General features: G+C 35.7%; 2 protein-coding genes across 3 annotated transcripts in view; one reads left to right on the top strand and one right to left on the bottom strand.

The window, feature by feature from the left end:
* Positions 1-22555, bottom strand: part of D-CDES (D-cysteine desulfhydrase) — a 288605-nt gene that overhangs the window by 185382 nt on the left and 80668 nt on the right. The gene's annotated exons all lie outside the window — the stretch shown is intronic.
* Positions 9859-12600, top strand: LOC149541438 (uncharacterized). Its single transcript, XM_089796068.1, has 6 exons — positions 9859-10090; positions 10237-10535; positions 10685-11082; positions 11180-11403; positions 11514-11701; positions 11797-12600. Exons 1-6 carry the CDS (start codon positions 9990-9992, stop codon positions 12219-12221), a joined length of 1635 nt encoding a protein of 544 aa, XP_089652194.1. The 5' UTR covers positions 9859-9989; the 3' UTR covers positions 12222-12600.

The following is a 22555-nucleotide window of genomic DNA, read 5'->3' as shown; positions in this document are numbered from 1 at the left end:
ATGGGGACATTACAAAGCAATAGAAAGGAGACCATCGCGAAGTGAAAGGAGCCCAAGACCAAGCATAGGAAGAAGCGAAAGGCAAAAATGATTGGGTAGACGACAAAGGAGCCCAGGATCAAACGGTAGCAGCAAAAACAAAGGTTGACAGGGGGGCGAGAACCAACAAGCGCAGAGGGAGCAGGGCCCAGAAAGGAAGCACACGTTTGTCGACTACTAAGAGCAAGGCCACACGACAAGGGGAAAACGACCACAACAAAGAAGATAAATCAAAAACAATTCATGTCCTTGGGCAAAGTCATTGGATCACAAAGATTGTCTACTGATAAAAGGTGGAGTTGGGTCTTGAAAAAAGTCAATGTTCTAAGTCTACAAAATAAGCACAGCAGAAGACCAACGTTGACAGCACTAAGGATTCACCATAAAAATCAGTAAAGATGGTAAACATATTGCTACTGATTTCAGATTGCTATCTCCTAAGTCACAAGGTTTGAATCAAATTGAGTTCGGATAATATAAAATTTGAATGATGTTTGGGAAGAGTAAAAATTCAGAAAAAAAAAATTTGAATTAAATCTGCCTTATATAATTTTAATTATTTTTAAATGTATGCAATATATCCCATAAATTCTCAAAATAGTTAAAATTGCTAAATAGATTTGACAACTTTATAAACATGATGACACATTTATAAAGTATAAAACATTAGAAACATGTGAAATCACAATTGCAAAGATGTGTTTTTATTGCTAAGGTACAATCAAAAGCCAAGACTTCATAACTTCAAAAAAGCTCTAAGTCATTAAGAGAACTTGCCTCAAATGGTGTAGCATCATCAGCAGTATCACTACCCAATTCCTCATCAAAAAAGTTAGGCTCATATGCGTCTGGTATTGTTATGTCTTCTAAAGTTCGTTGTTGTGAAGAAGATGACTCGTTTGCTGATTTTCTCGAGAACAATTTTAAATTGTTGTGAACATAGACAAGATCTCTCAACTTTCCAGACAACAATTTGTTCCTCTTTTTGGAATGTATGTGGTCAAAGCAACTAAAATTTCTCTCAGAAGTTAATGAACTTGCTCCTTGGCTCAAAATTTGAATGACAAATCGCTGAAGTTCAGGAGTTTCTACCCCATAGCTCATCCACCATCTATATCCAGGTACCTCATCTCGTGCCATATCATATTTGGCTGCTCCTATTCCAAACATCCATTCTGCCTTCCTATATTTCCAACATTGTTCTTTAATTAGAAATGCAATTGTTGGATCTGGTTCAAATCTACTAACGGCTTCATAAAACCCTACCATAATTTCAGCATCACCTTGTCTATCAATTTGAAATAGTTTAGGCTCTAAATAGCAAGTTGTAGCATGTAAATGGGGTGCATTATTTTCCATCTTGAATCAACAGTCTCCCATATCTAGATGTACTCTACTTCCAAATTATTTAGTTCTAAATAGCTTCCTTGCAATAGTCCATGCTCTCATAAAGCATTCAAAAGGCAAGGAATGTCACCATTGAACATACGGAGCACATCAACAATTGGCTTGCATATATTCAAGACCTTTGCCCTACTTTCCCAAAAGTTACTATTTAAAACAATTTGCTCTATGATCTTCCCCTTACACTTTTAGAGAGTGTTGAATTTTCCCACTCACTAGAACAAATTACAAATCTCAAAGCTACTTTCTCTTCAACCATTCTTTTCAAAGTGATATAAAATGAAGCAAATTGTGTATCACAAGGCCTCAACAACTCCCTAGATGCATGTTGCCTATAAAGGTTCAATGTGAAATGATGATTTCATATGAAAATCACAATTGTTCTTCCTCTATGAATTGCTTCGTGTATCTAGGGGAATTTAGCCAAATCATGAAGCAAAAAATCCAAACAATGAGCTGCACATGGACTCCAACAAATTAGTGGGTACTTCTCTACAATCATATTCCTAGCTCCCACACAATTCGCTGCACTATCTATAACCACTTGAACCATGTTTGCCACCCTTACATCAAGAATAGCTTCCTCTAACATCTAAAATATATTTTGGAATTATTTTTTATTCATAGTGTCAATACCTTCAAGAACATAACACCTTCAGGACAAGCCACTAAAACATTGATCAATGGCCTTTGACATATATTTGGCCATCCATCACTAAATATAGTGCAATTTGTTGCCTTCCAAGAGGCTTTGACCTTAGTTAATTGCCCAGTCACTCTATCTTTTTCCCTCTCTAAGAGAGTTGTTCTAAAATCGTCAAAAGAGGGAGGTATGTACCTTTTACCAAACTCTGTAACCTTTTGAATACAATACAAAAAAGTGGATTTCTAGATACATTGAATGGAATAGCACTTGTATAGAATAAATCAGCTAGTAAATCCTCCAATTGTTGTCTCTCACCTGGTTTCCAAAAGTTTTTCAATGTTCCACTTCCTTTTGCTGCCTTTATGGCCTAAGGTAGACAAGGAGAGGAAGATCTAGTAGATGGAATCTAGAGGCATCATCTTCAATTCTCTGTTTGATTTGTGTTTTCTTCATTTTTTCAGCAATAGACAATGAATTTTCTTTCTCTAAAACAACTCTGATCTCTTGGGTCACACCTGGACATGCAGTAACACCTCCACCTTTACCCCCCGTAATACCAAGCAAGTGATCCATGACCCTTGTTAAACTTCCAGTAATAACTTTTGGACACAAGTTACAATGAGCTTTATTAACACCATGAGAAGTCACATGTTTCCATGCCTTCAAAGTTGATTTGTTGGGAGCCATGTGACAATCTATACAACTAAACAAAATAATATTTAGTATCTAAAATATTAACTATATTCTTTTGTAAAAACTAATAAAATATTTTTTTTTTTTAACTTTAAAACAAAATAAGTTTAAAACTTCATCTAAATATTTGACCATGTTAATTTTAATTTTAAAATAAAATAATGTAATGTATTTCAATATTATTATAATTAACCTAGACATGTTAAAGTTTAGCAAATAGCATTTTTATAATTGAATTATATATTTATAGAATATAATATAATATAATGTATTTTTATTTATTAACTTTTAGTAAGAATTTATAAAAAGTAAGAGAAAATAATATTTAGATAATGATAACAACGATTTAATTTTTTAACAATTAAATATAATCAAAACTAAAATTTAAATTAGTACTTTTAAAATTATATTATTTAACATTTTAAAAAAAATTTATTTTAATAGAATTTAATTTTAAACTATTTAATAAAATAGTTTTTAAAAAAATCTAATTAACTATTAGTCTATTACTCTAAAATTTTGAAATGTAAATAGCCATATTATTAAAACATTAATATATCAACATTTTTAAAATGGTATTACTCAAATTTCAAAATGTAAATAATCATATTATTAAAACATTAATATACCAATATCTTAAATTTCTACACTATTTCATTTATGATTTAAAACACAATTTAAAGAACAATTTTACTTAAAACAATATATCAATATTTTAAAATATTTCAAAATACTTAAATAATTTAATAAAATTCAATATTAATTTACAATTAATAAATTTAATACATAACCATTATAACATATAGTAACACTAACTATTGAAATTATTAAAAATAATAAACAATGTTAAAAATTGAGAACTTAAGCAAACACTTAAGAAGTAATCCATATTATCATGGACGCACAGGCTAGTTGCAGAGGACATGGCAAGAGCTAGAGAAGGCAAGGCAGCAATTCTCAACAATTAGCTAAAAAATGCCGCTTTAGAACTGAAAAATTTTGCAATTGTTTTTCAGAAATCTCTCAAATGCAAGATCATTCTGTGCATTTGAGAGCCAAGGATTCTACTATTAGAAATAGATAGTACTGGGGGGGGGGTGAATTAGTATTCTACAAACTTTTGCCCACAATTGAATATTGTTACTTACTTTATAACATGCATATGAAAGTAAACCAACAATGTTGAATAGTAAATATAACCATACACAAAGAACTCATAACACCATTATTTGTTAACTAGGGAAACCCTGGCCAAGGGAAAACTTCGGTGAGGATGATACTCACAAGATGATTCACTAAACAAAAGGATCTTGTTAAGGATATTGACCCTATTAGAAGTCTATGAAGTACATATAGTGTCCGAGTCCTTGTTAGAGGATGAGGCCTTGTTAGAAGCCTCAACCCTGTTAGAAGTTGCTTAAACCCTGTTAGGAGCTGGTAGAGCAATTACAATGTATGCAAGAAGAGCCCACTACTCTAACATGCATTTATACAATAAAGTTCTTCACAAGAATAGATATACATACAATACTCTCACTGTTGTAATTCGCATTTACTCTGATCATACATCAGATCTTGCATCACATAAGGCTTATATAACTTTCAAGATGTCCAAACAATAGTTCGCATATCATACAATTTCCACATCTAGCACATATGTCGCACAAGTTATCTGTGCAAGATAAGATCTTTACTTATACTTCACAAATTAGTAATTCTCTACTTAGTCGGCCTTCATGTGTTTACAAGCTTGATATAATATAAAATAACTTATGAATAATATCCACAAAGTTGGCTCATCATGACTTAGTAATTATTTTGTTAACAAAATAATTCCTTAAGTCGTATAACTCAATTCTCTGCTATGCTTTGTTCTTCTCTGTCAAATACTCGTACTGGTATTTTAATTACAACTTGCGTCATATTGTCCGTACACACCTGCACACATTACCACATCATCATGACATTGTCACAAAGCTTTCCTCAACTACGCATAAGCTAACTCGAAGTGTGTCCTCAGTACACGTCTCATCTGTCTCTGTGTTGTTGCAAACTGTCTAACACTTAGAAAATTTTCTAACTCTAAATGCATAAATGAAATGCAAAATACATGTTGCCATAAATGATAACTCTCAAGACATCTATCTGACCATATTGCCAACAATGTCCCCCTTTGGCATTGATGGCAACATTTGGGAATACTGGCTAAGTCCCAAAATGATGTCATACATAACAAAAACAAATAAAGGTAACTACACCAAATTGCCTTCAAAACATAACAATTCTATTCATGTTTTGATGGATCATTACATTCCTTATCACTCCTTTACATTTATACAAAGGTATACTCCCCCTTACATATACATATACAATTCCTTACATATATTACTTCTTCCCTTTAGTACTTACAAACATACAATTTTTTGTTACGTATCACTCCCCCTTTGACATTAATGGAAAAGGTGTCAAAAACTATATACAAAAATTGGGTGGCCTGCTACTGATCAACTTGATATCCTGGAGAAACAATCTGTATATACAAGTTCTAGTCTTTCCACTTCCTTCTTCTAGTTCTTCTTGACTGTCTCAAAAATACTAATAAGTGCGCATAGTGCATAGGATGCCACTTCAACTGCGCTCAAGTCAGTATAGGAAAATTTATCATAGGATGTCTTAGTTGCAAGACACTCCTCCAATTTCCTCTGCAAAATGACAACTTTGGGTGATAAGTATTCTCTGAGGACAAAGAATCTCCTTAATACCTTTTCCTTGTCAAACTCAATGCTTCTGATAGCATTGTGGATTTTCTGCATCTCTATTTCAAAATCTTCAATTCTGGCCTCTGGTTGTTGTAATCTTGTAGTGAGTATATGAAGCTCACTCATTTGGCCTTTGATCTTATTATCAAAATCTGATAGTGACTGTATGACATTGAGCACTGTCCATACAACTTCTTACCTTCATCTGTGCTCTTCCTCAATTATTTAATGCACACATCTAAAGTTTTTAGATCAATTCTGGCATTTGTGCATTCTATATCAAACAATGATGTATCATGCTTGGCCTGTGCTTGCGCTGAAGTTACCTCAGCTAAGGTTGTGAATTCCTCATCAAAGGTCTTCACCAATTCCTTTGCTTTTGACTGCAAGTCTGAATTAGCTACAGTTGTAGTAACTGTCTTCTGCATTCTATCCAAGACTTTAGTTAGAGTCTTCTCCAAAGATTTTACAAATTTGTTCTTTTGGAGCAACTTGCTCAAAGAACTCATTAGGCCCTTCTGATCATCATCGTCATCCGATGGTACTGCTACTGTTGTTGTTACTGCTACTAGAGTTACAACTGGAACGGGTGTAACTGCAATCTTCTTCTCTTCTTCAGCCTCCTTTTTTTCTTCCAATTTCTCAGTTGCTTCTATTGCTTTATTCCTTTGCTCTTCATCTTCTTTCTTCTTCCTTTCATCTTCCTCTTTCTTCTTTCTTTCTTCTTCTTGCTTTCTTTTATTGTCTTCTTCTGTCCTCTTTTCTTCCTCTAACTTCTCTGTTTAATTCTTCTTTTCTTCTTCTTCATCATCTTCAAAGCTTGAATAAGTTGTAATATTGCCAACAATGGATTAGCCAAAAGTTGCAAAAGGATTCTCCTATGCATCCACAATTATGTGTATACTGTCCACTTGCATGGATTCAATACCCATAACAATATGCAGTGGTGAGAATGCCTGATGTGTCTCTTCTGCTTCTTCCTCATCACTAGAAGGTGTACTAGCTTGTACATACACTAGGTTCTCAGGCTTGGATTGCACACTCACCTCTGCTGCTGTAGGCACTGAGATCATGTATTTCACAATGGCCTCTTTTGTTTCCTTCCTCACATCCTCATAGTTGCCTCCCATCAGAAGAATTGCTCTTCTTTTGATCCTTAGCAAGGGCTCGATATGCTTCAAAATTTTGTTTGAGTCCTCTTTGGAGTTAGTTTCACACAACTTGTTGATCATTGTTATTCTCAAATTGGTGTCTTCTTCTAACACTTTTCTTTCTGTTCAACAACCTCTTAAATAGGTCTTCTGGAATCTTATTTTGTATATTATCAAATCTTTTATTCCGTAGTATCATGTTCCTTATTATGGCATTCTCTAACTGCCTTCTATCCAAGTTATTGTACAAACTCTAATACTTATTTAATTACACAAAATTGTCATCATCAATGATTTGCATGTTAAGGTTTTCTACCTTAGGCTTCCATGCTTCTTGACTCTGAGTGTCCTTTCTTGCATGGCTTGCTCTACTGGTCTATCTTTAGTTTCATTCTCAGATTCTTCAGAATCACTAACTTGCATTGTTTTCCTTCTCTTTCCTAGTCCACTGGTGGTCTACTTGACCCTTTTCCTAGTGGATGGTGTTAGTTCTTGCTTGACTTTTACTTGTCTTTCTAACTTCCTCTGTGCAATGGGTGCTTCCACCTCTGGCTGCCTCCTAGGCTGATCACTTTGTGTCCTTTCTGGTTGCACTTGCGCAATTGTTGCATATGGTGCAATAGGGGCTTGCGCACATGGTTGTGCAATGGTTACACCTTCTAAAGGTCCTGCAACAGCAATTGCGGTTGCTGCTGTCACTTTGGATTGCCCACTTGCCTTCATCTCTAGACATTTCCTTTTACCTCATTGAATTCTTCATGGGTCATACCTGATTCCTTAAGGATGGAATCAATTACTTTTTCTACTTTCTTCTTGCTTTCCTTGCTGTTTAGTTCAGAATGAACTACTCTCATTTTCTACTCATAGGTTCCCCATTTAGGGCACTTAGTGTCCTTCTCAGATTGAAGTATGATCTGCACATATCCTTCAATAAGTTTTTCTCTCATCTCATATCCTATGGGTTTTATGAACTTTACCCTTGGTTCCATAGCTTTCATGCAGGTGTTATCAGATTCCACCATGAAGCATATATCATCCTTATACTTCTCTACCATGAGGGAGGTATTTTGTACCTCTATTTCATCTCAATCTAGAAGTTCATCATTCTATCAATGTCACTGTCTCTGACACTTTCCAGCCTTGACCTGTAGCATTGAGTTACCAACTTCATTGTGCACTCATTGCTCTCCCAATTAGTCATACCTAAGATCTTCCTTGTTGCATAGAAAAACAAATGAGTTAGTAGGGACTCAAATCTGAAGAATGCGCTCTTGGTCTTCTTCAATTTGGCAATGTTGTCTAACAACTGTAAGCTGATTATTTCACACTAATTCACTTTTCTTCCTTGAACTGCCATTACATATGCAACATGCAAGAAATCGGCTGGTCCTAAGTTAACCCTTGAGCCACAGTTAAACATGTACCGTAATATCTTACTCAAAACTTTAACTCCTCTGTCTTGAATCATGTCTACTTCCATGTTCCTTCCATCAAATTTCGTAAACAAGTTTGTCTCAACAGTTTTCCTCACATTCTTGTCATTAATAGGATTACATCCCTCATTGCTTAAACCTATGACCTTATGAATTAGGTCATTGTCAATTGCTACCAGCACATCACCTAACCAAAACATATCATGATGGACTCTACTTAGAATGATTCGGGTCCAATCATGGTTGTCAAACTCATTATAGAACATATACTTCACAAGATTCAAACCATCTAGGTGCACATACTCGGACTTCAAGGTTAGGTCATTATTACACATGACTCCTAAGTCCTTGTGTTTATCATCACCACCTATACTCACTATCTTGCAATGGATGTAGCTTCTGATATCTTCAACATGAAGCACATTCTCTGGAACTTGCGAAAATGTGCCTAACGGGTCATCCATAAGCGAAACAAACAGGTGTTTGTTGAATACATATCTCGGCCTTTCACTCACATCATAAACGGTCTAACTAGCCATTTTAACTATGGCTGTATGCATAGTTGGAAAACTTGCCGAGTTTCCTAGCTCGGCGAGTTTTTCACCAGTTAACTCGCCGATTCAAAAACTCGGCAGACTGGTAAAAACTCGCCGAATACTTGGCGAGTAATCGCGAAAAACTCGGCGAGTTTTTCAAAAAAACTCGCGATTTACTGGTGAGATTTTCGCCCGCGGCCTGTGACAGATTAAAGCAGCAGTGAATGTGTTTTTTTCTCATTTTTTCTTGTATTTGGATTGTTTAGAGCCTTGAGGAGTGAAGAGAAGAAGGTTTGGAGGCATTCTTGGCAGATTGCAAGTGATTCAAGGCGGATTTGAGTGGATTGTAGAGGATTCTAACCGATTTTAGAAGACAAATTTCTTTCTAGGTATGTTCATCTTATCATAGTTTGAAAACTTTTTATAGTTTTATAACAAATGTTCTTTTGTTTTTGTTGTTGTTAACTTGTTTGTAAATGTTTTCAAATCATTTAAAATCATTTTGAATCATTTTGATTTGAAACCCTAGCTTCTAAGGATATGGTTGAAGTTTGTTGTTTGCTAAGGATATGGTTGAAGTTTGAAGTTTGAAACTTTCAATCATTTGAAACCCTAGCTTCTAAGTTCTAACTTTGTTTATTCATTTTTCTATATATTTATGTGTAGGGCAGCGGTCAACCATTAAAAAAATGACAAACCCGCAAGAAGAGTGGCCACAAACACCATGCCCATTTGGATATATAGGCACTCGGCCTAAAAATGCAAGAGATAAGGCATGGCGGTATGCCTATGAAGCTCCAAATCCAAATGATATTGGGAAGGTGATATGCATTCCCTGTGAGAGAATTATTTCTAGAGGCATAAACCGCCTCAAATACCACCTTGCAAGCATAGAGAAACATGACTCAAATCCTTGTCTCAAGGTAACTGATGAAGAAAAAAGATTCATCCATGCCCTACTTGCAGCTGCTGAAGAGAAAAAATTGAATAGGGAGAGGGCAAAATTAGCTATGAGAGCAGCCATAGCTGAATCAGAAGGAGCTCCTTTTGATATGCAAGAGGAAGAAGAAGCACTTGAGAACATACCAAGATCTCTTCGTGGCCCACGGATCCGCAAACAAAATTTCTCATTTACCGGTTCCACTTCTTCTACATCTCCTACGTCTTCATCATCACCATCCGGATCCCCATCAGGGATAGGTGGTTATTTTGTGCCCAGGAACACACCTAGAGCACAGCCATCATTAGAGGGCACTGCATGGTTTAAGGAGGTGCATGAGCAAACTGATATTGCAGCAGCTGATTTTTGGTTTTTCAACAATATCTCAATGAATGCCGCCGATAGTCCCTATTGGGTCAATATGGTGAATGCAATGACAATATCAGGCAAAGGGTACAAGCCGCCTAATCGCAAGGATATGAGTGGAAGGTTAGTATTTTACTATTTAGTAATTGTAAATAATTGTGATTCACTTTAGTTCATTGTTATATTTTAAATCTTAATTGTTATAACTTATTTCCTAATTTTTTTGCTAACACTTACATTTTATTTAATATTACACCTAAATTTTGTAGGTTGCTTGACAAAGCGGTTGGTAGGGCAACATTGTTGATAGAAGACCAAAAGAAAGAGTGGAAGAAGTATGGCTGCACCATTTTATCTGATGGGTGGACAGATGGAAGAAGTAGAACCATTATTAACTTCTTGATTGCTTGCAAAGATGATGTGGTGTTTTGGAAATTTGTCGATGCCTCCAACAAAGTGAAAAATGTAGCCACATTGGCTTTAATGTTGGAGAATGTTGTCATGGAGGTGGGAATAGAGAATGTGGTGCAAATAATCACAGATAATGCAACAGCATATGTGGCAGCAGGTAGATTTAATTTTTTATATTTGAATCAATATGAATCATGAATGTAATGCTATGGATAATGGTATTATTCAATTTAGATTTGATGTAATTTGTAAATACTAAATATGGAAAGTTTGTTATTGATTATTGATTTTTTGCTAATCTTTTAGGTAGAATCCTCCAAGAGAGGCATCCCACACTTTTTTGGTCACCTTGTGCAGCACACGTCCTTGACCTTCTTTTGGAGGACATAGGAAAACTTGATTGGGTGAGTCCAATTGTGGAAGATGCTAGGCGAGTCACGAAATATATCTATAATCACCCAAGGGTTCTCAGTTTGATGAGAAAAGCCACTAAAGGCAAAGATTTGATGAGACCTACTATGACAAGGTTTGCAACGGTCTTCTTGACGTTGCAAAGTATTCTTGACCACATATTGGCTTTGAAGCAAATGTTTGTGTGTGCTGATTGGGTTGCTTCACCTTACTCAAAGAAGCCCGAAGGAGAGGCTATGGCACGAATAGTGTTTGATGATAGCTTTTTTGCAAAGGCTAAGGAGATTGTGGAGGTAACTTCATTATATTTTTAGTGTATTCAAGTTTCATTATCAATTCATAACTTACTATGTTATTAACTAATTTGTATTTTTCAAATTTCAAATGTAGATGTCTCTGCCCTTGGTTCTAGTCTTGCGCACATGTGATGGGCAGCAATCCCCAATGGGAGGTCTTTATGAGGCCATGGATAGGGCGAAAGAGGCTGTTAGAAGTTACTATCACGGGGATAGTCTCAAATTTGACCCCATTTGGGAAATAATTGATAGGAGGTGGAACAATATGCTCCACCAACCTATTCATGCAGCAGGCTACTTCCTCAATCCCAAATTCAGGTACTATGATAATTGATTGTCCTTGAAGTTGGGATTTTAATAAGTCTTTATTTTACTTTACTTTTTAAGGTTGTGTAGTAAGACTTGATATCATTTTCTATTTGTTTTAGGGCTGATGATTCCTACTCAGATCCTAATGGAGAGGTCATGGAAGGTCTCTCTAAATGCATTGAGAGAATGATATCAAGTGAAGAGGAGAGAGACCTTATTGTGACCGAACAACAAATCTATGTGGAATCAAGGGGTCCTTTGTTCTCTTCTATGCTAGCAAAGAGAGCAAGATCTACTCAAGCACCAGGTAAAGCGTCAAACTTTAAAATTTTTGCTAATTGATAAGTTGTGCTTCTGATTTTTTTTTTATTGCTTTATAACTTTTTTAATTTTGTTTTGCAGATGCTTGGTGGGCAAGTTGGGGTGGCAATACCCCCAATTTAAGGAAATTTGCTCTCAGAGTCCTATCCCAACCGTGTAGCTCATCCCATTGTGAGCGTAATTGGAGCTTATTTGAGTCCATCCATACAAAGAAAAGAAACAGATTGACTCAAAAATGGCTTAATGACCTTGTTTATGTGCACTATAATCTTAAGTTGTGCATAAATAAGGCACAGCTCTTAGAACTACCTGGTCCGCTTGATCTAGATGAGATAGATCCTTATTCTGATTGGATAGCACAAGAGCCAAGTCCATTGTTTACACCAGATGAGATCGCTGATTTGGAGAGGCAGGCCATGGAGGGGGAGGCTAACGCTGATTTTCTGTTCACTATGGATGACATTGAGGATGAGGACGAGGATGATGATGATTCAGGCGAGGATTAGGCATTACCATTAGGAGGAGATGCATCCTCTTCTAGGACGCCGAGCCAGTCAGTAGAGACGTCGAGCAAGGGGGCACAGCTACAAAGTTCACAGTCACGCAGCTCACGCCCTATCCCAATGCGGGGCACTTCTTCTAGGACTAGACCCCCTCGCTTTCTTGCTAGTGCAAGTGGAAAGAGGAAGATGTGATTGACATTGTCAAATTGTATTGATGTATTTAGACTTTTAGTATTTACTTCTAGTTTGACAGATTGAAACTATTTAGTAATTTACTATTTTGCTTTCTACCATGAGCATTCTGCATGAGAATGCAATTTTGTACGCATTATACATTTATATATATTTAAACTTCGTTTCTTTCTTTTGTATTGTCTTTAATTAACTTATTAGATGCATCTTCTCATTAAATTTTGCAAAATAAATGTATTTTTAATTAAATTTCAGCAGTTTTTTAGGTTCCTGAGTTTACCCCGAGTTTTTTTTTTAAACCTCCCGATTAAACTTTTGGGGGGCTTGGCGAGTTTTTGCATTTGGCGAGTTTTCCAACTATGGCTGTATGCACTGAAAAAATGAATTCAAACTCCACAAAATACCTTAACAATCATGTTTTAGGGTTTCTGCAACTTTGCGCTTCAAGAACTTTTTGCACTCCAAATTTCTGTCAAATCGCTCTTCAATTCTCTCAAGACACTTCGCATGAACAAATGGTACACACAATCTTGTTCGCAATCCTTAAATCATTTCAAATCATACTACACATTAAATTCGTATCTACCACAAATTCAAATACTATCTTTGTTTACCAGTAAACTTGTTTTCTGAATTCCCGCTTACTGTGATCATATCCAAGCTTGCGCACTCGACCACTTCCTTTCTGACTTTTACCTCTTGTTAACTGCGCAACTTCTAATCCTTTCTCTATCATTAGTTCTTACCAACTGATGCTCTATCTCTACTACAGCTGCTTAATTCAGATAGGATGATTCACAAACAATTGCTGACTTCAATGTCTCATCAGGTGCATCGAAATATTGTACCTCCAATATTGTATAAGAACTTTCTGGATCCTTAGCTTTCACAAATGCTTCCTTGAATTCATCGACATGTCCTTTGGTTGCTTCCTTCTGACTGTTATCATTCTCATTTCCATTCCTTCTGTCATTTTTGTTGTTGTTCCTTCTATAGTTAGGATTCCTACTGAAGTCTCTTCTGTCCATTTTGCAATATCTCGTTGTGTCCAAAGTTATTACATAACAAACATACAGGTGCATTCCTTCTCTGATTAGTTCCATTCTAACTTTCAAGTGCTCTGCAATTTCTTGTAACATGTCCAAGATTATTACACTTGTAACACACGAACTATTTCTTTTCACCATTAGGTCTCTCTCCATCATTGGATCTGCTCTATGATCTCCCTCTTTCATTACCTACAGGGTTAGTATTTCTAAACATTCTACTATTTGCATTATTACCATCAAACTTAGGTTTCTTACAATCTACTACTTTATGTCCATAACCATGACAATTATAACAATAGAAATTAGTAATAGGTTTGAAAGACTTACTTGTGCAATCTCTTTCCATATGACCAACTTCGTTGCATATGAAACATCTACCTTTGAACTTATGTCTCACTTGCTTGGGTGGTTCATCTTGCTTAGGTTTATCAACTTGCTTTGTTTTCTTAGGTTCTTCATGTTTTGTTGACAAATCAACTAATTCAATATCTTTAGATACCTCAGTAGTTGTGCTTGATTCAACTTTACTTAGATTAGATTCTTTAGGGGATTCAATAGCTCTCTTCTAATTTCAACTTTCTTGGCTGATTTCTCACCAATAAGATATCCAAGTCTTGTCTTATCATAAGGTCTCTAGTGAAATATTTGCTCATCAATCTTCTCACTACTGGAATAAAGTTTCTCTAACTATTGCTTGGCTTGTGTCAATTCTCCTTTCACAATGATATTGTACCTTTCTAATTCTACATGCTCGATCTTAATAGAATCTAATTCAGATGTTATTTGACTCAACTGAGATCTAAAGTCTACATTCTCAGATTTCAGATCAGGTTCATTCTTACTACCATCTTTCTTAAGATTCAACTTAAGTTCCACAATTTTCAGTCCATGTTTCAAGATCTCATTTTCTTTCTTGAGATTTCCTACTTCATCATTGTCATTAGTATGCACAATTGATTCCTTGCTAGATTTCAGATCATCAATCTTGTCTTTTAGTTTGTCAATATAAACTTTTGCATCTTCATACCTATCTTCCAGGTTATCTCTTTCTCTTGTAAGAAGGTCAATCTGTTCAAGAGCTTCTTCAAGGTTTTTCTTTAACTGTTCCATATCCATAGGGACCTTACTCAAACTATTAAACTTTTTCAAAGTAATTGGGCTTTGATACCAATTGTTTGAAATAGATAATACTAAGAGGGGGGTGAATTAATATTCTACAAACTTTTGCCCACAATTGAATATTGTTACTTACTTTATAACATGCATATGAAAGTAAACCAATAATGTTGAATAATAAATATAACCATACACATAGAGAACTCATAACACCATTATTTGTTAACTAGGGAAACCCTAGCTAAGGGAAAACCCCGATGGGGATGATACCCACAAGATGATTCACTAAACAAAAGGATCCGGTTAAGGATATTGACCCTATTAGGAGTCTATGAAGTACATATAGTGTGTCCTTGCTAGAGAACTAAGCTTTGTTAGAAGCCTCAACCCTATTAGGAGTTGGTAGAACAATTACAATGTATGCAAGAAGAGCACACTGCCATAACATGCATTTATACAATAAAGTTCTTCACAAGAATAGATATACATACAGTACTCTCTCACTGCTGTAATTTGCACTTGCTTTGATCATATTTATCAAATCTTGCATCACATAAGGCTCATATAACTTTCAAGTTGTCTGTACAATAGTTCGCATATCACACAATTTCCACATCTAGCACATATGTTGCACAACTTATCTGCGCAAGATAAAATCTTTACTTATACTTTGCAAATTAGTAATTCTTTGCTCAGTCGGGCCTTCATGTGTTCACATGCTTGATATAATATAAAATAACTTATGGAATAATATCCACAAAGTCAGCTCATCAATACTTAGTAATTTCTTAAGTCATACAACTCAATTCTCTGCTATGCTCTATTCTGCTCTGTCAAATACCCGTACTGGTATTTTAATTATAGCTCGCATTGTACTGTCCGTACACATCTACGCACTTTACCACGTTATCATGATATTGTCGTAAAGCTTTTCTCAATTGTACATAAGCTAACTCAAAGTGTGTCATCCATACACATCTCATCTGTCTCTGTGCTGCTGCAAATTGTCTAACACTTAGACAATTTTCTAACTCTAAATGCATAAATGAAATGCTGAATACATGTTTCCATAAATGACAACTCTCAAGACATCTATCTGACCATATTGCCAACATCTATTTTATATTAGAAACCCTACAAATGAATGCCAAAGTCGAATATGGCAATTTCCACAACAGTAAAAAAGTCATTCCTGATTTTAGGGGGCAAATGCAGCAAATTTCTAAGTCTCTACAGCAAGAAAAAAGAAATCCAAATTTTAGTGGTCAAACAATAGCAGATAATAGCAAACATTTAAGGAAACTATAATATTCGGAAATCTGAATCCCATGCATTATATGCGCCGAATCTTGTAACTTAGGTTGTCTATAATAAAAGGTTTTAGAACATTTGAGTTTGCAAAATAATGAAGTTGTTGCTTCAGCTGAAAAATTGGTACTTCAAGGAGGGTCAATGCTCTCTGTGAGTTGGTCCTCACTATCAAATTTTTGATTAAAAAATTTGCCAATTTTTTTGAAACCACATCGACCTGCTCTAATACCATGAAATTGTTGAGAACTGAATGAATAGAATAAACGGATTGGATATTGCATTGCCAATGAACTTTAAATAGAGTTTACGGACGCTAATTATAGCATGAACAAAAAGCAAGATTGTCTTAATACAAATAGTGTGAAAATTTTACCTGAAGGGTTTTCGATGTGAAAGTTGGTGCTCACCTTGTTGGTGTTTGCTCTCTTTGTTCTATCTCTCTTTTTATGTGCTTTCATGCATTCAAAATTTCAAAAATACCAATTAAACCCCGCCCTCCAATATCTTATGTGTCCTTTTCATGGTGACCATTCCAAGACCCACCACAGCTGTAACATGTGCACTTGCAGGAAGATTTGCAATATTTCTCATTGGAGCAATTTCAAGGCTAGGCCATTGGAATAAATCTCAGAGATTTTCTGTTATGTATAGAAGTTCGTAATGCCAGATTTAGTGTATTTATTCAAATCCTATTTGTGCAAAATGTTTGTAATATGGTTTATCTAGTGTTAGTTTACCAAGTTGGAATATGATTGTCTATCTAAGAGGAATACAAGCGAAAACATATCAGACATTCATCGTTAGATATTTCAAATGGGACTCTTGAGATTAATTTGCATATGAACTGTTTGATAAAATACCTATATACTGAATAGTGAAAAGTAAAAAAAATTGGCATCAAAATTTGACACAGCTCATTATAGACAGTCTGTTAACATTTTGACTCTTGATAACTTTTTCAAGCAACATGCACAAAGAACATTGTAATAGCCCTCAAACCTAAACTTGACTTGTAGCAATATCCATGAAATCAGAAAAACTATGCAATCCATTACTTTTCAAGAAACTAGTGCATCCTATTGAAACACTCAAAGTCCTAATTTGAAGCACTTAAACCATGTTGTCCTCAATTTTGATATCACAAAGTTGAGGCGACCCTATGCAATTTTTTTCATCAATTTGTAGGTGTTCCCTCTGAGTTTCGGTGTTCCAAAAGATGAGTCAAGAAGGCAATTCGATTTCCATTGAATTGACCTAAGTTTCATGTCTACTGAACATCATTTTGAAAAGGTTTCCGTCAAGTTAATTACCATATTGCTTGTCGGAATGATTTTTTCTTCTTTGGCTGCAGGCCTTTTATTTTTGGTAACCTTAAAGTCTTTTATTTCAGTTTTTTTGGTTTTGTGTTTAGTGTACAGTTCTGTTCTTGCCCTAGAATTATGGCGTTTTTAATTACACTCATTTGGAGATATTATAGGCCTCAAACGGAGTTGTCTAGCAAAAGTTATTAAGTGTTTTGTAGGTGGGGTTCTTCAGTCTGGCTGTATATCCTTGTACTTTATTTTCTCATTAGTGGGTGTTTTATTGGCATTTACATGATATAAGAAGTGTCATTTACGTGCACGGTGGATTTAAAAATTTTACAAGATTTTGATGACATTTAAATATAGTTTTTAGTGAATTTCTAATATAGAGGTGGATGGTTTAAGTCTCATTATATATCTTTGTATTAAAACTAGAAATTACATGTAAATTTAAACACGTGTGGAGTTTTTAATTGACATCGCAAAAAAATATGTTTTATTTCACATATGTAAGTTAACTCTAAAACTCCACCATTAATGTTTTCAACTTATAAGCCCTTGGTGGCTATTTTTGCAAGCATTACTTATGTGCTTTTAAAACAATGTTAAAAATATGCATTTGGCTTCAAACAGCCCATCCAAGCCTTAGTGGCAATTTTTAAGTCATTAGCATACCTTTTAAAACATTACAATACATGTGTTTGCCATCTAAAAACCCATCTGAACTCATCTCTAGTGTTAGGTGGCAATTTTGGGAAGACTTGTATATATTTTAAGTTCCAAACATATGTAATGGCTATTAAAGACACGTATTGAAAGTCTTTATACTTGTGTTATATAGCAAATGCAAGAGGTGGTGATTTTTATTGCCTTTACATGTTATCGTACACCTGTGTTTTCCTTCAAGCAGCCCATCTAGGGCATTCTTTTGTCAAAAACCGCTTTTGGGAAGGTAAATACAAATCATTCATGCATGTATTTTTAAGTTGAAAGCCCATCTAGGGCATAAAACAACTTTTCTAGCTTGTATTGTGATGGAGCCCTATTTTAGGGCCTCCATTAGTGCACTTGATGTATTCACTATAAGCAAGGTACTTGATAGATCAACATTTGCATCATCGTTGATGTTTCATTAAAATGAAGAAGCAAGACACGGGACAAAATTGTCATGTTGAACTGACCAATATTTCTAACTGGTTGAATTCATATGAGGCTGAAAATTGAATCCCAATGATTTGGGGAATAGAGGGAATATTAATATGTGGGTGGCATCAGCAACTATCCTTTGTATCTATTCATTGTTGGATTGTGCTTACCATTCTTTGCTACCAATGAAGAAACGACTTCTTGTAGCTTTTTTGCTGAAGTTATTGGGAGTTGCTACTATACTAGGAGCAGAAACCTCCTCCAAAATGGAACTTGTAAGAAGACTAGGGTTTTCAACTGGAAGAAGCTTCCCTTGGTGACTTCTTGATTCCATCTTTATCATACTCAAATGACTCTTTGTATGATGTACACCTTGTACAATGCATACTGGAGCATTTTCTGATGCAGTAATAGAGTCATCGAGCTAGTCCAAAAAAATTAAATCCACCATATGAGAGATCTTCTGAAAATATAGAACTCACTGAAGGCAAAATACCATCTTTTGCGATTCATAATTCCATATTGAGTGTTACAAAATTTATTGATGATACCTAGCAGAAATTGCTCGTGATGCACCTACCTCTGTCAGAGTTTATCAATCTTGTTGAATCTATATCTAGTTTTGCAAAACCTGTTCATGATGATTTGTACAAAGTCATTGACATTTACCTTCAAGAGCATTCTGGATTCACTAAAAGTGAGAGAGGGGATATGTCGACTCCTAGATATCAGGAACTATTAACAGAAGCTTGCTTGCATGCTGCTCAAAATTATCGCTTACCACTGGGGTTATTGTACAAGCCCTATACTATGAGCGACGATGTGTGTACAACTGTAAAAAGCCCCAACTGATTATAGCCAACATCAATTTCTCTTTACTAAACCATTGCTTGACGTTTCGACACACACTTGCATGTGAGTCTCAATACCACACACTAGATATTAGAATTTAGCAGGAATCTCCTCAAACCAAATAAACCAATGAACGATAAGGTATTCAGATTCCTTGCGCAAACAAAAGAATTCACAATTTACTTTATTTAAAATAATAAGTGTGGGGACAATGGGGACTTAGTTTCCCTTAGAATAAATCGTAGCTTCCATAATTGTAATGCCATACCTTCCTTACATTGATGTGGCCCCCAAATGTCAAACGAAATCCTTTATTCAGTGCTCACAAGTCGTTATTTGGTGATCACAGCCGCTTATTTGGTCATTTCAGACTTTAGTATGATGATCGCAGGCCTCTACAAGAATGGATATAGGCCCAAACAATAAATTACAGGCCTCAAGAGGAGGGTAATCGCAGGTCTGATATACCAATCTCCACAACAAATTACTAGGGCATCCAAACTGGTATTGACGCCCAGATTTCCAAAGTGCCAATGACCTAAACAGCCCTATAATCCACATCCAACACAATAGAAAATCACCCAAGAGTGCAGAAGGAAAATGGCGACCATGTACAGGCAAACCCAACATTGTAGAAGATTAATCCAATGCCCCACCAGGTACAATTGCAACTAATATAAATGGCCCTCAGTTGCAATTACAAACACCATCAAATTCAACAATCCACCAGTCTTTCAACCACAATTATCACAACTTATGAAGACCATCAAAAATCAAGCCAACTCTTGCAAAACCCATCTTCTCAATGACAGTTGGCATGGTAAAGAAGCAACCCTCAATTCGCTTTACCTCAGTAGAAAATTGTAAGACAAACTCAAAAGTAAACCCTTATACCTCAGCAAGAGCACAAAACTTAGATAATGTCACAAAGACAACCAAGCAAAATAATTAATCAAATATTTGAATGCTTTTTTCCAATGAAATGAGCTCATATTTATAGTCCCTTGTTGGCAGAAGTTTCCCAAAAGAACTCAACTCTAGAAATTGCAAGAGTTTCCCAAAAGAACTCCACTCTAGAAATTGCAAAAGTTTCCCAAAATAACTCAACTCCAGAAACTTTCCAACACAACTCTTTTTAGTATTATCTCCTAAGGACATTATAATAATAAAATATCATTATTATTATAATAATGCAACTTTAACAAATTAATTAATAAATATAAGCTTACACAATAAATAACCACATCCATTGCAAGAGACAACCAACTGCCAATGCTGCCTACTGCACTGCCAAAAATGGCAACTACCAAAAATTTAACTTACTAAAAATAGTAACTTCACAATCAAGAGCCCCAAATCATCCTGCCAGCTGACAAGGGTCGCAATAATGAACTAACTCAATCATCTGTTGAAGCTTGCCAAAAATGGGGACATTGACAATCCAACAACACAACCAATTCCAACCGCCACCTGGATCCTAAATTAAGAAGCACGTGACATCCCTATCATCACTGAACCAATTGTATGCCAATATCATCCAGACCATCAACATAACCTAAAATATAACACCCAAAACCTGTGCTATTGATATAGATAACAAAGTGTCACGTGTAGTCAAATCCACAGAAGGTCTCAGTATGTCCTATGCACTAACCCAATCATTTCACCAATCATCTAACTTAGGTACAAACAATCTCGACAACCCATATGAATCCTGCACCGATGTGAAGTAGTACAAACTCCCCATAAGATATACCTCGCTAGAATCTTGATCATCTCTAGTAACCCTTGCAAAAGATGAAGCCAAGACAACCAAGTGTAGTAAGTGGTTCGTTGTTGCTCTCAACAAATGCACCCACCTCCACTATATCCACAAAACCCACATCCTCATCAGAATCGGCAGATACAGAAATATCACAAACTACCACTATAGAAAACTGAATTGTGTCTACAAATGATGTAAATTGAGCCCAACTCCACCCAGTTGAGTGATCATTGTCAACCTCAATAACATGTGTACTATCAACAACACACCCTAAACATCTAAGGTATTGGTGCTAACTACCTCACTAGATGGCTCATATATTACAAAAGTAGCTGTAGATATGACAATATCATCGCACACGCTTACCTCCATTGCCACTGCATCGCCATCAAATGCACAATCCTGGGAACTCGTGTCAATAACTGTATCATCTAACTCAACCTGACATGAATTCCCATCACCCAACAACTCTATTGTGTCTAACTCCTAAACACTCTCATGCGGTTACTCAAGAGGAATGTCCTATACATCAATTGCTACCAATGTATCATCACATTTCTCTCTTCGAAAAACTGATATCATGCTCTGCTCAAATCTTGCATTTGAAATCAATTGGATCATTTGTTTGTGATTTTGGTTCAACTCATTCACTAGCACATCCAGCTGTTTCGTAATGCCCCATATATCAAATTCTCCATCCTAAGTGGAGAAGTACACCCTCTATGATTATAATATCTACCCGGAATGAATCTCCTATCACCATCCATGACATTGAAAACCAAATCTCAATAATGAAGCACTAACCAAACTGAGCCCAATTCCTGCAGGCTGGCAGGAAACTGCTCTAATACCACTATACAAAACTCCAACCGGTTATAGCCAACATCAATTTTTATTCACTAAACTATTGCTTGACATTTCGTCAAACACTTGCAGGCAAGTCTCAATACCACACACTAGATATTAGAATTTAGCTGGAATTTCCTCAAACCAAATAAACCAATTAATGAGAAGGTATTCAAATTTCTTGCGCAAACAAAAGAATTAACAGTTTGCTTTATTTAAAGTAACAAGTGTGGGAACAATGGTGGCTTAGCTTCCCTTAGAATAAATTGCAGCTTCCATAATTTTAATGCCAGACCTTCCTTTCAGTAATGTGGCCCCCAAATGTCAAACGCAGGCCTTTATTTGGTGGTCACAAGTCCTTATTTGGTGTTCGCAGCCCCTTATTTGGTTATTCCAGACTTTAGTATGATGATAGCAATCCTCTATAGGAATGGACATAGGCCCAAACAATAAATTACAGACCTCGAGAAGGTAATAGCAGGCCTGATATATCAATCTCCACAGCAGATTACTAAGGTGTCCAAACTAGTATTGACACCCAGATTTCCAGAATGCCAATGACCCAAAGACCCCAACAATCCACGTCGAACACAATAGAAAATCACCTAGGAGTGCAGAAGGAAAATGGCAACCATGTACAAGCAAACCCAACATTGTAGAAGATTAATTCAATGCCCCCACAAGTGCAATTGCAACTAATATAAATGGCCCTCAATTGCAATTACAAACACTATTAGATTGAACAATCCACCAATC

Source organism: Cupressus sempervirens, chromosome 8, assembly GCF_028749045.1.
Source record: "Cupressus sempervirens isolate cs-2001-9-10 chromosome 8, ASM2874904v1, whole genome shotgun sequence".
Taxonomy (NCBI): Eukaryota; Viridiplantae; Streptophyta; class Pinopsida; order Cupressales; family Cupressaceae; genus Cupressus; species Cupressus sempervirens.
This window is presented reverse-complemented; position numbering and strand designations above follow the sequence as displayed.

Bases quoted from the DNA above. Each gene is read 5' to 3' on its own strand.
- LOC149541438 (XM_089796068.1), top strand. From the start codon at position 9,990: ATGAATGCCGCCGATAGTCCCTATTGGGTCAATATGGTGAATGCAATG. The intron at 10,091-10,236 runs GTTAGTATTTTA...TAAATTTTGTAG, and splicing joins CGCAAGGATATGAGTGGAAG to GTTGCTTGACAAAGCGGTTG. The intron at 11,404-11,513 runs GTACTATGATAA...TATTTGTTTTAG, and splicing joins TTCCTCAATCCCAAATTCAG to GGCTGATGATTCCTACTCAG.